The 21319-nt window shown below is 52.2% G+C and overlaps 1 protein-coding gene and 1 long non-coding RNA gene across 2 annotated transcripts in view; one reads left to right on the forward strand and one right to left on the reverse strand.

Moving 5' to 3' along the window:
* Positions 1 to 4904: 4904 nt before the first annotated feature.
* Ncan (neurocan) overlaps positions 4905 to 21319 on the forward strand; it is a 21383-nt gene continuing 4968 nt past the window's right edge. Inside the window, exons 1-12 of the mRNA XM_050127670.1 lie at positions 4905 to 4977; positions 6088 to 6486; positions 7731 to 7905; positions 7993 to 8120; positions 8434 to 8727; positions 9892 to 10476; positions 11232 to 12437; positions 15877 to 15993; positions 17048 to 17161; positions 17543 to 17701; positions 18965 to 19047; positions 21050 to 21194. Of these exons, the coding sequence (XP_049983627.1) occupies positions 4905 to 4977; positions 6088 to 6486; positions 7731 to 7905; positions 7993 to 8120; positions 8434 to 8727; positions 9892 to 10476; positions 11232 to 12437; positions 15877 to 15993; positions 17048 to 17161; positions 17543 to 17701; positions 18965 to 19047; positions 21050 to 21194 (3478 nt within the window). The remainder of the gene's footprint in view (positions 4978 to 6087; positions 6487 to 7730; positions 7906 to 7992; positions 8121 to 8433; positions 8728 to 9891; positions 10477 to 11231; positions 12438 to 15876; positions 15994 to 17047; positions 17162 to 17542; positions 17702 to 18964; positions 19048 to 21049; positions 21195 to 21319) is intronic.
* On the reverse strand, positions 4920 to 7970 carry LOC126491793 (uncharacterized). The gene is made up of 3 exons (XR_007589465.1): positions 7724 to 7970; positions 5706 to 5811; positions 4920 to 5065 (listed from the first exon to the last, which is right to left on the reverse strand). It is a non-coding gene; the product is annotated as an uncharacterized lncRNA (long non-coding RNA).

Raw genomic sequence — 21319 nt, forward strand, 5'->3', positions numbered from 1 at the left:
GGTGAGGGGTGGGTGAGGGGTGGGTGGGTGAGGGATGGGTGAGGGGTGGGTGAGGGGTGAGTGAGGGATGGGTGAGGGGTGAGTGAGGGGTGAGTGAGGGGTGGGTGAGTGAGGGATGGATGAGGGGTGGGTGAGGGGTGGGTGGGTAAGTGATGGAGCAAATGGCGTGGACTTGGCTGGGCTGCTGGAGCACTTCTGCAGTTCTCAGCCCCAGCTTCTGTGCGTGATGATTTAACATTTACTTATCTTGTGTGGGTGGAGGTCAGAAGACAAGTCACAGGGGTCACTTCTCTCCCTCCACTTTGTAGGTCCCAAGACTTGAACTCAGGTCCTCAGGTTTGGCAGCAGAAGCCAAACTGTGACCAGTGACCTGTGACCTGTGACCTGTGACCAGTGGCTCCTCCAAGCCCATTTTTGTTCCAGGAGTACTTAACTGTACTTGGAGCCTTGGGCAGTCAGATTCGAATCTCTCTCTGCTCTTTCCCTCAGCGTGACCTTGGCACTCTTACCTCCCTGAGGCTCGGTTTCCCCACCTGTAAATTGAAGGGAGAAGCCTCTTGAGGCTTACTGGGGTCCTTTAATGGGGTTCCTAAGCGGGCAAAAAGAATGGGGGCGGAGTCTGGTGTAGGCTGTCCCTGGGCTGTGTCGAAGAGAGACGTGAAGCGAATCTCTGTCTGGGCGCCCTTACCAGCGCAGCTGGAGGCCTGGGGCTGCACATGCGCACAGCATACCTGTGGTCCTTTATAAGCGAGGAGGCTGAGCCTGGCATGCTGAGCACCGGGCGCAGGGCCTGGAGAAGCACCCGGATCCATCACAGAGTCCTTTGTGCCCGGGGCCGTGGGGATGTGTCCGCGCTAAGAAGCCAGGTGTGGGGGGCCCGCAGTGAGGGGGGGGGCAACAAGGAATCGGACTTGGGGAGGCGAAGCCCTCCACTTGGATGGGGATGGGCAGGGGGCAGTGGGGGAGGGGATCCGAGTTTGGGGGGGCCGAGCGCATGAGGGGCAGTCTTAGGGGTGTGGGAACGGAGGTAGTCTTGAATGAAAGGATTCAATGAAAAGATTCTCCCGTGGGAAGGGTCCCTGGCTGCAGATAGTTCTCTGTATCAAGCAGGAGGCACTGGAAGCTAGGTCTAGGGGAGGGGCACCCCGAATTTGGAAAAAAGACAAGGGCATCCTGCATATAACCCAGAGAATCTCGGGACTGGGTACCCCCGGTGTTTTAGCTGAGACACCCCGGGAATTTGAAGAGGGGACTTCCAATTTACAAGTGAATGGAGGGCTGCGGTGGGGAGTGTCTGCAGCTGAGTGTTGGTCAGGTCTCTGTCCTCTAACTGAATCCTGGCCGCGAAGAAGGCCCAGGCTGCCCCATCCTAAGGGGAGGGTATTTTTCTAACAGATGTGGAGTTGGGGTGCAGTCCCTTTTCCCAGCAAGTGTGTTAATGCTGGGTGTGGGTTCTGGTCTGCCCTAATATGGATGTCCAGGACCTGGATGGTCCTGCGGGAGACAGAGAGCCCCCAGGTGTTGCACATCTTTACGTCATGTCAGCCCTTCACATGGGTGCTTCACCCTAGTCTGTCTGAATGGTGCATTTTAAAAACTGTTTGGGTGACTAGGAGCTAGAAGGGAGGGTACCCACCACTGAGGTATTCAAGTGACTCCCATCCATACATCACAGTGTGGCTTTGTTCATTCTAAGTGTGGCTGGGAAGAAGCCAGGCTGAGGCAGGCCAGGGTGGGCGATGGCCCAAGCTGGGCATGTGGAGACCAGTTAGGAAGGGATGAATGCGTGCACTGTGCCACCCCAGATCAGTGGCCCTTGAACATCCCCACGGGGAAATAGGGAAGATTTCCAGCCCTTTTGTTGGGGTCTTTGTGTGTCAACAGGCCATGAGGAGAGGAATATCAGGGTGCCTGGGGTCTCCTGTGGCTGATAGAACTGCAGTTAGTCTTTTCTTTCAAAACTGTGATGGGGGCCACATTACCAGTGGTCATGCATTGATCAGCAAGGCCATATGCGTCCTAACTCTGTACTCAGGGCTGGTGTGGCCGCCTGTGGAAGGAGCCAGCCAGGTGGTTGATCCATTGGGGCTTCAACAGAGGGCTCCAGACTGTGGGTGTCTTTGTGTAGAGCCTGCAAGGGTTCTCTTTCTTAGTCTCCCTAGAAGTCACCGTGTGTATCTCTCCTGAGAGAGTGTCTGCAGTGGGTTTTGTGAATATGGACAGGTGACCCAGAGCTTGGGAGTTGCAGCGGGCAACATAGGAGGGGCATGGCAGGGGTGAGGATCCCTAGCTTGGCTTCCTTTTTCCTCTACAGTATTCCATGTTCATGCCTGTGCACACAAACCCATTGTAAGTCTCAGGCCAGGAACCCACAGTGACTGCAAGTGCATGTGTATGAGTGTGTGTGGCTTTGTTCAGAACTAGAAATCCTCCAGAAGCTCATGTTACTAATGTCCCCACACAGTAGGGTACAGACTGGTGTACCCTTGTCCAGACATAGCCTCCAGATGCACATGCAAACACTCAGCGACACTGGATGATAAGAGCCCAACTCCAACGCAGTGAAGAGACAAGAGATAGGTTGGGGTGCCTCCCCTCTCCCCTGCAGGCCCCTACTCGCATATACATGAGGCTAATGCATCATTCATGAGTGGGTGGGTCCAGACCTCAGCCCAAAGGCTGCCACTCAACTCTGGCTGCCCAGGGGAGGAGGTATTTTAAGAGAAGCCTGTGGGGGTGTGAGGGTGTGAGGGAAAGGGAGAGGGAGGACCGTGAGGCTGACGTTTGTCACTGTGTTGGGCTACCTTGGGTTATTTTTAGGGTGTTCCCAAGGTTTTGTGTACAAAGAGCTGTTTTTTAAATTTGATGTATTTTATAAGTCTTAGCTCACTCCTTCCAGAAAACTTCAGAGGGTTTGGGCTGGATGAGGCTTATTTTACAGGTGGGGAAACTGAGTTATGGGGAAACAAGGTTCCTGGTGCAGAGTTGCATGCTGAGTAAGTTGGAAGAATGTGACATGGATTTTTTGGGGGATTGTTTTCCAGACAGGGATTCTCTGTGTAGCTCTGACTGTCCTGGAACTCACTCTGTAGACCAGGCTGGCCTCAAATTCACAGAGATCCACCTGCCTCTGCTTCCTGAGTGCTGGGATTAAAGGTGTGTGCCACCATACTCTTTTTTTTTTTTTTGAGACTGGGTATTATGTATAGGTTGACTCTACACTCATTGATCACTCATTGATCCTCCTGCCTCCACTTCCTAAGTGTAGGATGGCAGTCTTTGGCCACCACACCCAAATGAAGTCAATTATGTGGAGAGGGCTGAGGAGAAAGAGAATGAGAGAACACATCTTTCTGGCCTTGATCTCCCCTAGATCCCTATGGGGTAATCTCAGTCACTAGTGTACCTCACATTGGCTTAAGGTTCCCAGGGAGAAGAAATGGGGATGGCCTGGGTTGAAGTTAGAGTTTGTAGGCATTTACAAGTTGGTAGCCTGTGCTTTACTGTGCAACCCAAAACCAACAGCTAGCCTTCTCTGGGTGCTGAGGCGGGTCAGCTTTACGCCTCAGAGTTCAGCACCAAGGACAGGTCCGCACCGGGAGGAGAACGGGGCGGAGCTGTGCTCTTCGAGGCCTCTTGGAGACCTCACCCACAGGGCCTGCTCTTCTTTGATAGCCTGAAGGGCCAGTTTGCAAGTGTCCCTATGACTTCCCCTCTCCAGTTTCCTTTGAGCCCCTGGAAGGGGTCTGAGTTGAGAGAGAAGCAAAGTTTAGTTGAAGAATCCCTGGGGAATGGATGTATTTCGACACACGAGGTAAACCTTGCTCACAGGCAATCAGTAGTTACCGTATACCAGGTGGGACATGGCCCCTCTGGAGGGGATGGCCAGGACAGAGGAAGTGTCAGCTGGGAGAAGTGGGTCTGGGAAGAACCTGAGGACCCCCAGAAGGATGAGGACCCATTGCTTCCCTTAGGAGCCCAGTCTGATGGTGAGAGCTGACTTGAGAAACAGGATTTCAGACTTGGCAGTGTGAAGTTTAATGATGATATTAGTCACAGCTAAAATGCTCTCCTTTAAACCAAGTTGCTCAAAACACTGTGTATGAGTTGACGCATCCATCCCTTCCAGCCAGCTGTTATCCTCATCTGACCCACAAGGAAGGGGGGCAGAGAGAAGCTAAGCTCCTTGCTAAAGTCACACAGCAAGGAAGAGGCAGAGGCAGAGAACTTGCTCTGCAGATCATGGCGGCCTGTGCATTCGGTCCCCACCCCCCCAGATCTGAGATGTGAGGTCATGTGAGCCACCAAACCCACCCAACATGGAGTGATATGCAGGGCTAGAGCCCCAGGCTCACTTGTGCTCAGTGGGGTACAGGGCCCCCAGGAGAATGGCAAGGGCTGGGAAGAGAACCCAAGGCCTATCTATGTAAGCCCGGAAGATGCAGGGCCAGAACCTAGGCCTGTGAGCTCAGCAGGTGTCCCACCGCTAATCTGCACCCTGCCTCACTGCTTGGGTTCTCAGCTGAGATGCTTGCCGTTCAGATCCTGCCTGCATGGCCTCTGCTTTCTTGCTCTGTGACCTTCGGTGACATGCTGGCCTTTCGAGTTTTGATTCCTAGTTCTTTTTTTTTTAAAGGTTTATTTATTTATTATGTATACAACATTCTGCCTTCATGTATGCCCACATGGCGGAAGAGGGTGCTGATCTCATTATAGATGGTTGTGAGCCACCACGTGGTTGCTGGGAATTGAACTCATGACCTCTGGAAGAGCAGCCATCTCTCCAGCCCCTTGATTCCTAATTCTTGCATGAGCCATCTGGTTCCTTCATGTTCAAGGTCGGGGGAGGGTCTGTGCCATGACTCACCCTTCCTCCCTCCCTCTGCTTTGCTCCTAGCTCCAGCATGGGGGTCGCATCTGTCTGGGCCTCCAGCCTTCTGGTGCTGAGACTGTTGCTCCTAGTGACTGGGGATCAGGGTGAGTGGGGCTCTTGGAGTGGGGGTCAGCGGGATGGGATGATGTTTTTTCATTTCAGAATCTTCTCCTGCTGCTCCTCTAGCTGGGCCTACAAAATAAAACGAGAAAAGCTGAAACCGTTTTCTGAGCAGTGAAAAAGAAGCGGGACACCTGAAAGGTGTTTTTAGTTACAGCTACAGAGGCTGGAGGGCGCCTGTCACTGTCTTTTGCTGAAACAATCTGAAGAAGAAAGGTGGGGGAGGGAGAGTGGCAGGTGGGAAAGGGAAGGAAGATCTCTGTGCCTCCCCTAGAATCTCCCCCAATGGCGTCAATCCCAGGCTTTATGAGTCCCTTGTTGAGTTTCTCTGTGGCCATAGGCAGAAATATTTATTTCTCTGATCTTCCGTTTCTCAGTGTCCCTAGAAGACAAGCCATTGCCACTACAGATGGCTGTGGGAATTCAGTGACTTGATTGAGCACACCCAACAGAGTGGCACACCCATGTAATTCCAGCAGCTGGCCAATAGAGCAGGAGGATCAGAAGCACAAGATCATCCTGAGCTGTATACTAAGTTTGAGGCTAACCTGTGCTATAGGTGACTCTGTCTAAAACCAGAAGAAAAAGGAAGGAAATTACCCTATAAACACTGCTTCCAGTGTCTGCCTCTGGCTTAACTTTTGAGGCTCAGAGAAGGAAAGTGACTTTCCCAAGACCGCACAGCAAAGCAGTGATGACAACCATAGCTCACCCATATGAGAAGCCTTTGGAATTCTCCCACAAGAGGCAGAGCCATGAGTGGTCTGGCCCGGTGGTCCCTTCTTGCACTGTTACACTGCGTGGGCAGCCTGGTCTCTCTGTAAAAAAGGGTTAGTGAAGCTGGGCGTGGTGGTGCACGCCTTTACTTCCAGCACTGAGGAAGTAAAGGCAGGAGGGTCTCTGTGAGTTTGAGCCAACCTGGTCTATGTGGTGAGTTCCAGACCAGCCAAGCCTACATAGTGAGATACTGTCTCAATACACAAAACAAAGAGTTAGTGAAAGAAAACTGAAAGAGAAAAGCTAACCCGTGAAAGCAAGAAATGTCAGTGTTCTGCTGGACCTCACCACTGATTCAGGTCCTCTTTCCATCCCAGACACACAGGATACCACTACCATGGAAAAGGGGCTTCACATGCTGAAGTCAGGGTCGGGACCCATCCGTGCTGCCCTGGCAGAGTTGGTAGCCCTACCCTGCCTCTTTACCTGGAAGCCACTGCTAGGCACCCTTCGAGACATTCCTCGGATCAAGTGGACCAAGGTTCGGACTGCATCAGGCCAGCGACAGGATTTGCCCATTTTGGTGGCCAAGGACAATGTGGTGCGTGTGGCCAAGGACTGGCAGGGACGGGTGTCATTGCCTGCTTACCCCCGGCACAGAACTAACGCTACCCTTCTGTTGGGGCCGCTTCGGGCCAGCGACTCTGGGCTGTATCGCTGCCAAGTAGTGAGAGGTATTGAGGATGAGCAGGATCTGGCAACCCTGGAGGTGACAGGTGAGGTGGCATCAGGTAATGGGTGTGGTCAAAGATGAAAGAGGAGGGACCTAGGATGAGGCTAGGAGGAGGGGCCCAGGAATCCTAGGAAGAGTGTCAAAGGAAGAAAAAGGAAGCTGGAAAGAGAGGGTCTGAGGATGGAGAGGAAGATGCTCAGGACAGAAGGGGAGGAGCTACTGTGAAAAGGTGGGGATATTGCAGAGGAGCCAAGTACAGATGATGAGGTGCTAAAACCATAGGGGATAAAACAGAAGACGGGTGGCTAATCATACAAGGGGAGCCCTGAAGATGAGGGGGCATTGTACAGTGCAGGGAGGTCCTCGGATGGACTGAGAGGCACTGAAGATGGAAGGGGAGGACCAAGCCTGAGATCCAGCCACTGAGGTTCACCTTACAAGTCGTCCTGTGGTTGGTAATCCCACTCAGAATGCAGAGGCAGATGGCCTCTGTGAGTTTGAGACCTGTCTGGTTTACAGAGCAAATTCCAGGACAGCTAGGACTGCATAGAGAAACCCTGCTTCAAAACAAAACAAAAAACCTTTTTAATTTTAAATTTTCTGTGCATGGATACTTTGCTTGTATATTGTGCACCATGTGTGACCTTGGGTGCCACGGAAACAGAAGAGAGGGTGCAGGATCCCATGGAACTGGAGTTAAAGATGGTTGTGAGTCACCATGTGGATGTTGGGACCATGTGGATCTGAGACCTCTGGAAGAGCAAAAATGCTCTTAAACCTTGTGGCCATCTCTCTAGACCTTTTTAGATACAAATCTTTTTAGAAGGTTAAGTGAGTCAATCTTTAAAGTGTCAGTTAGACACTGTGTGAGAGTGTGTGCCCAACTCTCACACTGTGCACCCTACAATCCAGGGTGATCTCTGTTTTCCCAACAGATTAAGAAAAACTGATCTGGGTGTGGGGGTGAGCTCAGAAGCAGGCGTGCATGGGGCTTTGTGGGTCTCAGTCCGGCCTGGTTTAAATGAGACAATGTTTTTTTCTTTGCGTGAGTGTGTGTGTGTGTGTGTTTCATTGTTCTTTTTGAGACACAGCCTCACTATGTAGCCCTGGCTATCCTGGAATTCACTCTATAGACCAGGCTGGCCTCGAACTCCCAAGTACTAGGGTCAAAGGCATGCCGCACCACACCCGATGAGACCCTGTCTTTAAAATGTCTGCTCGGGAGAGGTCTGTTCTCCAAGATTCCGCCATAAGCCTCTCTCCGGCTGCCTGGCACTTACCCCACAGGAGTCGTGTTCCACTACCGGGCTGCCCGGGACCGCTATGCGCTGACCTTCACTGAGGCCCAGGAGGCCTGCCGCCTAAGCTCTGCCACCATCGCCGCCCCAAGGCACCTGCAGGCTGCCTTCGAAGATGGCTTTGACAACTGCGACGCGGGCTGGCTCTCAGACCGCACGGTTCGGTGAGGGAGCCCTGAGACTGGGGGTTGATCCTGAAGAAGAGGTTTCCCGGAGCACAGGTCTGATAGCCACTCCCCTCTCGTCGTCAGGTATCCAATCACTCAGTCGCGTCCTGGTTGCTATGGTGACCGCAGCAGTCAGCCAGGGGTTCGGAGCTATGGGAGACGTGACCCACAGGAACTCTACGATGTCTACTGCTTTGCCCGAGAGCTAGGGGGTAAGGCAAGCTTGGCTGGGACCCCAAGGCCGCCTGTCCCTGAGTGTCAGGTGCTTTCCCAATCCCCGTATTTCCCTAAGCCCACATGAACCTCTCTGAAGTCGCAGTGCCCTCCAAAGCTGCACCTGAACCGGGCCATCTCTCCCTGAGTGTCAGGTGTTCTTCCAGCCCTCAGGTCCCGCTAAGGACCCTTAAAGCTCTCCAGAGCTGGAGCCAGAGCCTGAACCACCTGTCCTCTGAGCCTCCCATCCTCAGTTCCGAGCGTCCCTCCTTCTCCTACCTCTTCCTGACCTCCACCCTATCCTTCTCCCAGGCGAGGTCTTCTACGTGGGCCCCGCCCGCCGACTGACCCTGGCAGGTGCGCGGGCACAATGCCAGCGGCAGGGTGCGGCGCTAGCCTCGGTGGGGCAGTTGCACTTGGCCTGGCATGAGGGCCTGGACCAGTGTGACCCCGGATGGCTGGCAGACGGCAGCGTGCGCTACCCGATCCAGACGCCGCGCCGGCGTTGTGGGGGCCCAGCCCCGGGTGTGCGCACTGTATACCGCTTTGCCAACCGCACTGGCTTTCCTGCGCCTGGAGCACGCTTTGACGCCTACTGCTTCCGAGGTGCGTTATGATAGAACCCCAGGGGCTGAAAGCCACGCCCACTAGAGCCATTGTCTGGAGCCACCCTTCCTGGGTGTGTGTCATCCAGACTGGTCCACAGTTGGGAGTGTCTTACTAAGCCCTACCCCCAGGTGGTGTCCCTGCCTGACCACATACACCTGGGCTAACCTCTGCAGCTACTTGTGGGTTGTGCGTGTGTTCCCTTGGAACCACAGACCCCCCCCCCGAAAAGCTTGGTTATGGCCACATCCCTTGGGTTGGTCCCCTTGAGATCACACACACCCCCGAAAGTGCATAATGAAAACCATGCCTCCATAGGCGTGACCCATCACCTGCATTAAGGAAACCACTTGCCACTAGTACATTCCCTTGAACTCATTCAGGAGTCGGTGAAGGCCAGATGCCAGAATCATTGGTGGAGGCCACAAGAACCATTGATGGTTGGCATGCTCCATGCTGAGTCTTCTGTGGACAAGCTTGTAGACCAACTTTCATTTGTTGGTTTTTCTTGAGAAAAGGTCTCAGTGAGCAGTTCTGACTGGCTTGGACCTCCTTTTATAGACTAGGCTGCGTCTGTAGTTCAGCTGGTCGAGCACTCACCTTACAAACACAAGTCCCTGAGTCCTGTCCCATCATCAAATAAAGCCAAGGGTGGGCCTGAGGGCCTGAGACGAAGAGGCAAAATATCAGAAATGTTTTTTTGTTTTTTAATATTTATTTATTTATTTATTATGCATACAATATTCTGTCTGTGTGTATGTCTGCAGGCCAGAAGAGGGCACCAGACCTCATTACAGATGGTTGTGAGCCACCATGTGGTTGCTGGGAATTGAACTCAGGACCTTTGGAAGAGCAGGCAATGCTCTTAACCACTGAGCCATCTCTCCAGCCCAAGAATCAGAAATGTTAAGATTATCCTGGGCTATCTAGTCAGTTCAGGTCAAGCCTGGGCTTTATATTGATTTTCCAGGTTAGCTTGGGTTATAGCCAGACAAGAAGACACAGACCTAGTGGGGAGGGCTCTGAATAAGGCTGTATTCTCCCTCATGGGCCTATTTCCTGAGATGTCTTAACCTAGAAATCCCACCGTGGGTGGGGCTCCACAACATAGGCACTCTTCTGGCTGTGCCTGGGCCACCTCAACGGCTTCTGCTTTTTCTATAGCTCATCACCTTACCCCACAACACAGAGACCCAGAGATCCCCTCTTCTGGAGATGAGGGGGAGATTGTGTCAGCGGAGGGGCCCCCAGCCCAAGAACTAGAGCCCAGTCTGAGGGAGGAGGAGAAGGCAGCACCCGACCTCCAGGAGCCTCTCATGTCCAGTGGAGAAGATGAAGCCCTGGACTCGACATGGACACAAGAGCCTCGGAAGACCCTTGGCCCTACCCCAGGGGGTCCCACACTGGCTTCATGGCTGCTTGCAGGTGCCACAAGCTCCACAGGTGTCCCCAGCCCCAGCAGCATGGCCGTGGATATGGCAGAGACAACACTCTCAGGCACACAGGTGACCTCCACCTCCATGGCGAAGAGGGGCCGCTTCAAAGGGTTAAATGGTCGACACTTCCAGCAACAGGGCCCAACAGGCCAACTGCTTGGAACAGCAGAGGCCAGTGCCCAACTTTCTACTCTGGAATTTACTGCTGGTCCCCTGGGGCCTTCTGTATCCAAGGAAGTCTCAGAGAGTGACCAGAGCCATGGTCACAGTCCCTGGGCCATTCTGACCAATGAAGTAGATGTGCCAGGGGCAGGTGAGTAACTTGGGAGCAAGGAAGGGTGAGCACAGACACACATTGTTCCAGCACCCCAACCTTGCCCCTAGTCCTGCCTCCAAATTCCCATTTTGTTGTGTGTATGTATGAGTGTTTAAATGAGTGTGTGTGTAAGTTGTGTGACTGTGTGTGGTGTGTGAGTGAGTGTGGGTGCACACACACAAGTCAGGGAAACCAGAGCTTCAAGGTCTTCCTTTATGGTCCCCCACCTTAGTTTTTGTGACAGGGTCTCTCACTAACCTGGGCGCCCTCTTTGGCTACACTGGGGACCACCTGGCTCCACTCCCCTTTTGGATTCCCCTGGACTGGAGTGAAGACCCAGGCTGCCGTGGCCATCTGTTTTGTGGGTACTGGGGCTCCGAGTCAAGTCTTCATGTCTTCACAGCAAATGTTATGCTGAGTTTTGTGTTTTGAGGCAGAGTCTTACTCTGTACCCAAAGTTTGCCAGGAACTCAAAGCAGTCCTCCTGCCTGGATCTCCCCGGCACTAGGATGGCAGGGGTGTGCTGACACACTGGTCTTTATTGTCTCCTTGCTGGGGATGACTCTGCAACCCAGATCCCCCAACTACACAGAACAGGCTTGTGCACCGCACCTGCTCAGTGTGTTTCTGGGGGCTGAGCCTCTATGGAGTGCAAACTGGCCTCAATTGTTTATCCTCCTGCCTCCGTCTCCCATGTGGGATCATAACTGCTTGCTGCCAGGCCAGCTAACATGACGCTTTTGATGTCACAGGTTCCCTTGGCAGCAGGAGTCCGCCAGAGTCCTGGATGTGGTCCCCGTCTTCAATCTCACCTACTGTCAGGAGCACTGAGAATGGCCCTGGCCTGAAGCCAAGGACAGCTGAAGCCCCCAGTGTGAAATCAACCACCCACCACCTGCCCTGGTCTCCCTCGGGGCCCTCTCTCCCTTCCTCCAGTCCTGCAGAGGCCCCAACTGTTGCCTTCCCTGAGGCACCCCCTGATGGCACCTCTCCAGACTTCCCCTTTGTAGCCATGCTTCGTGCCCCCAAATTGTGGCTACTGCCACACTCCACATTTGTCCCCATTGTGACCCCCATTCTGCCCTCCCCAGCTTCCCCACAGGATAGGGGTGACACCACTGCCAGGCCTGTCAGCCTTGGAGCTGAAAACCTCGAAATGCTGTCTCAGACCACCAGGGATGCCCCAGTTGAAGCCAACCACAAATCCCCTGCTGCAGATTCTAGAGAAATCGGGGGGATCAGCTCCATCCAGGCTCCCAAGCACCCCATCTCTGGCCAGTGGGTGTCCTTGAACTCTAGTAATGTGACTACCAATCCTGTATCCTCTGATGCTGGCATCCTGGGGACTGAGTCTGAGGTCTTGGACATATCAAGGAGTCCCACATCTAGTGGACAGGCCACTGTAGGCAAGGTGCTGGCCACCTGGCTACCACTGTCCAGCCAAGAACTGGACTCACTGTTGGGAGACCATGGAGTCACCGTGAGCATGGAACCTACAGTGGCTTTGGCAGGAGGCACCACCAAGGGCCCTCTAAAGGCCATCATGGAACTGGTCCCTAGAGGTGCTGATGCCACTTGGGGGTCTGAACCCAAAAGTTCCTTTTCTAGCACCCATGTGGCTGTGAGTTCAAGTATGAACCAAGGGACCATAACTGGGGCCCAAGATATGCCCACAGAGGCCTCCACAAGCTCCGAAGGTCACCCAGAGCTGCAGGACCAGACAGTAGCCCAGGGGTCACCAGGGCCTCCTAGCAGTCCGCCTTCTCTTCTGTGGTCATCCCTGACCTCCAACACGGATGAAGCGGCCTTGGTCTCCTCAGGGGAACCCACTGGGATGTGGGACACCCCCAGCACCCTAACACCTGTGTCCTTGGGCTTGAAAGAATCAGATCTGAATGTTGTGGCCAAGAGTCCAGGATTGGAGGACTTCTGGGAAGAGGTGGCCAGCGGGCAGGAGGGTAAGTTCTGGATTCTACATCTGTCCCAGTGCAGCCAGGACCTGAAACTGGAGGTCGGGGGTTCCCTGAGCAGAGGAAATACCCTGGGAAGGCTGGGATTTCTAGCAAAGGATGGCGCTAGAAGTCAGGAGGCAAGTTACATTGGCCTTCTGTGTTGTGCTGTGCTGGGGGCTCTGGCTGGTATGGACCTGGCTATGTAGACCAGGCTGGCCTTGAGCTCACAGAGCTCCTCCTGCCTCTGCCTCCTGAGTGCTGGGATTAAAGGCATTCATCACCTTGTATGACTAACACTGAACACTTCTAACACTCAAGGAATGTGGTCATTGACCAAAACATAGGCTCCATGAAGAACTGGGGGGTTGGATTTGGGGGAGTTCAGTTTCCAAATATCCAGATCACTTTGAGGGACAGGCAGTGTGATGCCAGGGGCCTGCCTTCAACAGTTTCATTGTGTCTGGAAGACAGCTAGATCTGGTTTCATCCCAGGCAGGGTAAGAAGGACAGGACATGGGCAGAAACTAGAACTGGATTGACTCAGTCATGGAGATGTCAGGGGCTAGAGCCATGAAGAGAGCGGGAGGTGGGAGCAGGCTCAGTGGCCAACAAAGGATGGCTTTGAACTGGTGGCAATCCTCCTGCATTGGCCTTCTGAATGCTGGAGTAGCAGGTGTATGCCACATGCCCAGTGTCTTAGTCGCTGTCCTATTTCTGTGATGAGCACAGTGGCCAGGCAACTCACATAAAAGAAAGCATTTAATTGGGGCTTACAGTTTCAGAGGTTTGCCATGGCAGCATGAATGGTGTTGGAACAGTAGCTGAGAGCTACATCCTGGTATACAGGTAGAGAGAAGAAACTGGGCCTGGCATGGGCATTTTAAAACCTCAACGCGCATCTCCAGTGACACACCTCCTCCAACAAGGCCACGCCTCCTAATCCTTCTCAAGCAGTGCCATTCCCTGCTGATTAAGCATGCAGATCTATGCTAACGCCTAAGGGGGCGTTCTTATTCAAACCACTACATGCAGCTTGTTTCTTTTTTTTTTTTTTTAAAGATTTATTTATTATGTATACAACATTCTGCCTCCATGTATGCCCACACGCCAGAGGAGGGCGCCAGATCTCATTACAGATGGTTGTGAGCCACCATGTGGTTGCTGGGAATTGAACTCAGGACCTCTGGAAGAGCAGCCAGTGCCCTTAACCACTGAGCCATCTCTCCAGCCCCATGCAGCTTGTTTCTTAAAGTTCACTCATTTATCTTTTTGTTTTTTTTTTTTTTTTTTTTTTTTTTTTTTTTTTTTTTTTTTTTGGTTTTTCGAGACAGGGTTTCTCTGTGGTTTTGGAGCCTGTCCTGGAACTAGCTCTTGTAGACCAGGCTGGTCTCGAACTTACAGAGATCCGCCTGCCTCTGCCTCCCGAATGCTGGGATTAAAGGCATGCGCCACCACCACCTGGCTCATTTGTCTTTTATTATGCGCATGCAAGGGCACACACGTGTAGGTGCACAGTTGAGCAGATACATGTACAGTCCAGAGGTGCCTAGCCTCAGGCACTGTCCATCTTGTTTGTTTAGTTTTTAATTACCATCATTAACATGCCATGGCACTCTTGTGCAAGTCAGGGGACAATTTTGGGACTGGGCTCCCTCCCACCATGTGGGTTCCAGGAATCAAACTCAGATTGTCAGCTTTAGCATTGACCCCCTTCAGCTGCTCATCCATCATGCCCATTCTCCAGCTCATATTTTGGAGACAGGGTCTCTTATTGGCCTATGAACTTGCCAATCAAGCTAGATTGGATAGTCAGTGAGCCCCTGGGATCCCTCTGCCTCCCTCTCCCCAGTGCTACGACAGCAGACACTGCACATGTGCCTAGTGCTCATGGGGATCCCTTAGAGCCAGTGCTACCAATGGTTGTGAACTGCCACGTGCATGCTGGGAATCAAAGTTCTCAGAACAGTGCTCATAACTGCTGAACCATCTTTCCAGCCACTTCCCACTGTGAGACAGGATCTCACTCTGTAGACCAGGCTGGCCTAGAGATCTCACCAACTCTTCTGCCTCAGTCTCCTGGGTGTGAGGAGGGCATATGTCCCCATTCCCAGCCAGATTGGTCCAACTTTGTAACATCCCATGGGACAAGCTCTTGTGTGGTTCTCACATTACTCGAAGGGAGACTGAGGCATGGAGTATCTGAGTACCTAGCATGTTTCCACAGCTGTGGCTGGAACCGGAACTAGGACAGAGAAACAAAACCAAAACCAGAGCTTGTGAGTTGGGCTTGGCACAAACCTGCCATCCCAGGTAAAGGCAGGGGGCAGGGAGCAGGGGTCAACCCGAGGAAGAAGTAAGTTCAAGGGCAGCCCGTATGAGACTACATAAAGGACGGAGTTGGGGAGAAGGGCGGCAGGAAGGCGGGAAGGAAGGAGCATTAAAGGCAAAGGAGCCTGTGTCTCTGGCGTTAGCCGGCAAGAGGCCAAGTGCAGGGTTTGCAATCGACCAGTGGCAGCTCGGGCTATGAGAGGCTGTGGGGAAGTGGGTCCCCGAAAGTAACAGCATCTGGAGGAAAATTAAATAGAGGATGTGCAGCCAGGACTCTGGGTGGTGGAAGTTGAAGGGGTGGCATAACACCCACGGCACAAATGCTAATAAAGCCCAAAATATACTGGCTCAGCTGATTCAGTGCTAGCCGTAGGCAGGTGTCATGGCGGGGCAACCTGATGGCTGTCATTGTTGCATGCCACCCTCTGTCCCAGCATGCTTGCATGGGGCTGGAACTTCAGCAGGCACATCGCACAGACCAGACCCCCGTTTCCAGTGTCTGCTCAGGGACAGATGTTTCAGCTACTACAGGACAGCTAGGTGTCCCCCAATGTTCAGTTAGCCAGCAGTGATTACATGCCTGCTGTGTTCTGGGCCTGGCACACTGATATTCTACAACATTCTCTGAGCAGTCAGATTGACATGTGGCTCATAGAACTGCATACGTCATCTCGTTTTAATTAATTTAAGCATGAATGAGGTGTGTGACTGCCATATGGGGTGTCACTGCTCTCAGAGAGAGAGAGACAAAAAGCAGCAAGTACAGAAGGAACCTGGCAGGGTTAGTGAGAGGGTTCAGTGGGCAAAGGTGCTTGCTGCCAAGGCTGGGGATGTGAGTTCAAGCCCTGAGACCCACATGGTGACAAAGGGAATTAACTCCTACAATTTGTCTTCTGGTCCCTGAGTAAACACATTGGACTGGTGAGTCTAGTGTGACCTGGAAGAGGACTTTACTGAGTAGGATGTCCCACAGATGCTGTGGTGGAGTCGCGGAAGTGGTAAGGTCTTTATCACTAGCATGGGGGCCATTGTTCACTGGCGAGTCAACAGAGGGGAAATGTCTGGATTCCATGACATGGTGGCCAGTCCATCTTCACACTGTCTATCCATTCCACAGACTCTACAGATCCCTGTGAGAACAACCCTTGCCTGCACGGGGGCACCTGTCGAACCAACGGCACCATGTACGGCTGTAGTTGTGATCAGGGCTATGCCGGGGAGAACTGTGAAATTGGTGAGTGTCCCACCCCAGAACACTGTCCTGTCCCTTGTGCTTTGAGTCTGGGCAAATCAACCAAAATTAGCTAAGCCCAAACTAGTTAGCTGAAGGTTGTGTCCTGGGGGCTGTAACTCAGGAGAGCCATTTCCCACTCTTTGCTCGACTTCACAATCACACTAGGAATTATAGAGTCATAACTAAAAACACAAATGAGGGCCAGGCATGGCAGTGCACACCTTTAATTCCAGCACTTGGGAGACAGAATCACGTGGATCTCTGTGAGTTCGAGGCCAGCCTGGTCTACAGAGAGAGTTCCAGGACAGCCAAGATTATATAGAGACGTAGAGAGTTACAGAGACCCTTTCTTAAAAAAAAAAATCCACAAAAAACCCCAAAATATATATCATTTTAAAAATCTTTTATTTTAGCTGGGTGGTGGCAGCACACGCCTTTAATCCCAGCACTCAGGAGGCAGAGGCAGGAAGATCTCTGTGAGTTCGAGGCCAGCCTGGTCTACAAGAGCTAGTTCTAGGACAGGCAGAGTTACACAGAAAAATTCTGTCTCAAAAAACAAAACAAAAACAAAAACCAAAAAACAAAAACAGGGCTGGAAAGATGGCTCAGTGTTAAGAGCATTGGCTGCTCTTCCAGAGGACCAGAGTTCAATTCTCAGACATGGTGGCTGACAGGTCTCTGTAATGAGATCTGGTGCCCTCTGCTGGTATGTAAGTGTACATGCAGGCAGAACACTGTATACATAATAAATAGATAAATCTTTCTTTTTTTAAAGTTGTATTTTAAAATCCAAGACAGTGACAACTGAGTAACAAGATTGGCCTCTCAGTTCCCACAGATGCACACGGGATGCACCCTTGTGTATGTTTAGGGTGACACAGGTTGACTGAAGGCTCTAGTCACGCTTTCCTGTCTGGTGGTGTCAAGCGCTCTCCTCACGGCTGCAGGGCCATCCTGCCCTCCCTATGGGTGTGGGGGGGGGGCTGGTTCCACCTGTGGGCTGGGAGCTGAGTGGAGGCTGACCTCTGACCTCGATCCACCCCGTGTCTCACAGACATTGACGACTGCTTGTGCAGCCCCTGCGAGAATGGAGGCACCTGCATTGATGGGGTGAATGGCTTCACCTGCCTCTGCCTCCCCAGCTATGGGGGCAGCCTATGCGAGAAGGGTGAGTCCCCGCTCCCGGGACCCGCGGGGTGGCAATTAGCTTATTATTTATTTTATATAGTTAAAAATTTTAAGTTTCTTTTTAAAAACTTATATGTTTTGTGTATGAGCATGGTGTGGGGCACACGGATGACAGCGGGAAACCTTGAGGTACTCCGTTCTCTCCTGCCATCATGTCTAGTCTGCTCCGTGGGCTTGGTGCAAGCATCCTTAGCCTTGTCTACTTACGTATCTTGCTGGCCCTATTTTTTTTTAATTGAAAAAGTTTTTGATTAATCTATTGTGTGTGTGTGGGTGCTGTGGCTGCATGTATGTCTGAGCATAATGTGTGTTGCATCCTGGGAGGTAACAAGCCCCCCTCACATTCCTGTCCCACCCCCAGATACAGAGGGCTGTGACCGTGGCTGGCACAAATTCCAGGGTCACTGCTACAGGTACTTTGCCCATCGGCGTGCCTGGGAGGATGCAGAGAGAGACTGCAGACGCCGGGCTGGCCACCTGACAAGTGTCCACTCACCAGAAGAGCACAAGTTCATTAACGGTAGGGACAGTGCAGACTCCCTGGCTCCCTGGTGGACCACATGTCTGTTAAGTCCTGTGTAAGTTCCCTGATGCTCCCCAAATATTCTCTACATGCCTATTATCTCCCTCACTCTTTTAAAAAATTTTTTAATTTATTTATGTTTTATGTATGTGCATTCTGCATGCCAGAGAAGGCATCAGATCCTATTACAGATGGTTGTAGCCACCATGTGGTTGCTGGGAATTGAACTCAGGACCTCTGGAAGAGCAGACAGTGCTCTTAACCACTGAGCCATCTCTCCAGCCCCCTCTCCCCTACTCTTGTCAGGTCCTGAGAATGCAGTGAGACAAGTGTGTCCTTAGAAAGTGATGTTCCCGGTGGCAGGACTTCAACCATCAAGCACATGTCTAATTTGGATAATGTGTGGCTACAGATTGGATTATTTCTGTTTATTGTATTATTCTATATAATAATTATTATTTAATTTTTGTTTTGTTTCGAGACAGGGTTTCTCTGTGTAGCCATGGTGGTCTCAAACTTAGAGATCCACCTGCCTCTGCCTCCTGAGAGCTGGGATTAAAGGCGTGCGCCACCACCACCAGCTTTGTTTTCAATACTGTAGGAATTGACAAATAGAGCCAGGGCATGGACTTGGGGCGTCTGGTCCTCTGCAGAGAGTGGCACTCGTTACTGCAGCTGCCATGCGTTTCTTCACATGGCCCTGACCCTGTCCCTCTGGACCCTCTCCTTGTTCAGTGTTTGGTTCACTGGTCAACACGTCTCACCATCCATGGTCTGAACTGGCTTCTGGTTTGGGTTCCTCACTGCTCTGTCCCTCTTGCCCCAGCCAGCACTACTCCAGGTGACCGACAGGGCCTGTGCACATTTGTCCTTTCTGGCTGCCCAGTTCCCCTTCCCTCACATGGCCGGACAGGTCTTCCTCACCTCTGTAAGCCCACCTCCAGGCTGGGAACGTTGTGGCCTTTCCTGACACAGTACATAACCTACAGAAACTGCATGTGGCTGAGGGTGGGCCTCTCCTTCGTCCACCTCCTCCCTCTGCAAGGCAAGCCCTCCTGCTCGGGCCTCCTGGCTCCCAGGTCCACATGTCCTTCCCGCCCACCCCTTGCTGCCCTCTGCTGTCCGCAATGCTCACTCTCACAGGCCCCACCCTGTGTGGTTCTCCCCAGCCTCCTCTAGGCTGGCAGAGAAGGCCTCTGGACATCTTCCCTTCTCCTTCAGCCCAGGGAGGAGCATGCTTTCATAGTCCTCCGTCCACAGGTTTTGGCCATGAGAACTCGTGGATCGGTCTGAATGACAGGACAGTGGAGAGGGACTTCCAGTGGACAGACAACACAGGACTGGTGAGTGGCAGGCTCCTGTCCTCACGCTGCTAAGCCCCAGTGGTCCCAGTTTACCCTCCCGTGGAGCAACCACTGGTGGGCATCAGTGGTCCTCAGAAGTTCTGGGGTGTGGCTTGGCAGAAGAGTCCTGCCTAGAGTGCTCCAGTGAGGGGCTGTGGGCGTGGCTCGACCTGGCTTACATCCAGTTCCATCCCAGCTGTAAAATATGAAGAAATACACAACACTGAAGTAACGTGGTTATTGTGGTTTGTGGTGCTTTTCTGACATCCCAGCCCTTGGGCGGCTGAGGCAAGAGGAGCATTGCCAGCGGGAGCTCTAGCTGCGGTGCCAAGTGCGTTGTAAACCAGTCATTGTTGCGCAGCTGAGCCCTGGCTCAACAAGCATCAGCAAGCTAAGCGACAGGCTAAAGTCATCAATGCTAACTGCCTGAAACGAAGCCTGCAGAGGAGCTGTGGGGGAGGCAGGGCAGGTAGCGTGTGCCAGGAGCCACACAGGCAGAATGAGGAATTATTTTTTCCTGAATTGGCGTAGAATTTTGGTTTGTCGTGATGAAAATGTCTGGAAATAGATGCAGTGGTGACGGTTACACAACACTAAGATGGCAGTGACGCCATGAACCATGGCTTTAAAACGGTTTACATGGGCTTGGTGAGACGGCACAAGCGGGTACAAGTTCATTGCCAAACCTGATAACCTGAGTTTGATCCCTGGGGATCAAAGAAAAGAGGGGACTTCCAAAGGTACGTGCTATGTGTGTCCCCTTCTGAAATAAATAGTTTTTTGGGGAAAAATTTTTTTGAGACAGGGTTTCTCTGAGTATCCCTGACTGTCCTAGAACTCACACTGTAGACCAGGCTGGCCTTGAACTCACAGAGATTCGTTTGCCTCTGCCTCCTGAGTGCTGGGATTAAAGGTGTGTGTTACCATGCCTGGTTTAAATAAACAAATTCTTTTTTATTTACTTATTTATTTAATGCGCAGGAGTGTTTTGTCTGCATGCGTGTCTGTGCACCAAGTCCATGCAGTGCCCTCAGGGGCCAGAAGACCTGGAGTTACAGACAGTTGTGAGCCATCATGTGGGTGCTGAGAAACAAACTCAGGTCCTCTGAAAGAGCAGCCAGTGCTCAACTACTGAGCCACCTCTCCTGCCTAAAAATTTTAAATGTAGTAAAAATACCTTTAAAGAGGCCGGGCGGTGGTGGCGCACGCCTTTAATCCCAGCACTTGTGAGGCAGAGGCAGGTGGATCTCTGTGAGTTCGAGGCCAGCCTGGTCTACAGAGCTAGTTCCAGGATAGGCACCAAAGCTACAGAGAAAGCTTGTTTCGAAAAATCAAAACCAGCCCGGCAACGGTGGCGCATGCCTTTAATCCCAGCACTCGGGAGGCAGAGGCAGGCAGATCTCTGTGAGTTCGAGACCAGCCTGGTCTACAGAGCTAGTTCCAGGACAGGCTCCAAAGCCACAGAGAAACCCTGTCTCGAAAAAACAAACAAACAAACAAAAAAAAAAAAAAAGAAAGAAAAATCAAAACCAAACATAAACAAGAACAAAACCTTTAAAGGCACGTTTCATGGTATACATACACTACCACAATTTGTAAACTACCCATTTCTTCTTGCTCCCATGAGATCTGGCCCTGCCAACAAGCAGTCCCACCACCTGGCATTGACTCCATCCCTACCCCTGGGCCTTTGCACATGTTGTTCTCTGGGCTTGGAACTCTGTCCCCTGCCTGCCTGCCCCTCTGCTTTAGCACTTCCTGTTGTCCCTGGGGGAAGCCCTCCTGTATTTCCAAGCAGGGATCAGCAATTTTTCAACTGTTTACCTAAGACTGATGCTCGTGGAGAGCTGGGAAGAGTACAGAGGAGGCAAGAGAAGGCTGCTGTGTCCTCCCAGTAGAGATAGCCAGTGTCTGTTGTGGGGGAGGGGTCTGGCCACAGGAAGTGCCAGGACCTGGGCTGACACACAGGCACCAGAATGAACTCAGCTCTCTCTTTCCAAAGCAATATGAGAACTGGAGGGAGAATCAGCCAGACAACTTCTTCGCGGGTGGAGAGGACTGTGTGGTGATGGTGGCACACGAGAGTGGGCGCTGGAATGATGTCCCCTGCAACTACAACCTCCCCTATGTCTGCAAGAAGGGCACAGGTAGTGTGCACACCCCTTCCCACTTTCCTTCCAGACACTTGAGGTTCTTTTTTTGTAACCTGATTATTTCCCATTAATTCCTTGGCATTAGTGATTCTTTTTTCTTTTCTTTCTTTCTTTTATAT

The sequence above is a fragment of the Alexandromys fortis genome, unplaced genomic scaffold (assembly GCF_014885135.2).
Source record: "Alexandromys fortis isolate MF-2015 unplaced genomic scaffold, M_Fortis_MF-2015_v1.1 scaffold_284, whole genome shotgun sequence".
Taxonomy (NCBI): Eukaryota; Metazoa; Chordata; class Mammalia; order Rodentia; family Cricetidae; genus Alexandromys; species Alexandromys fortis.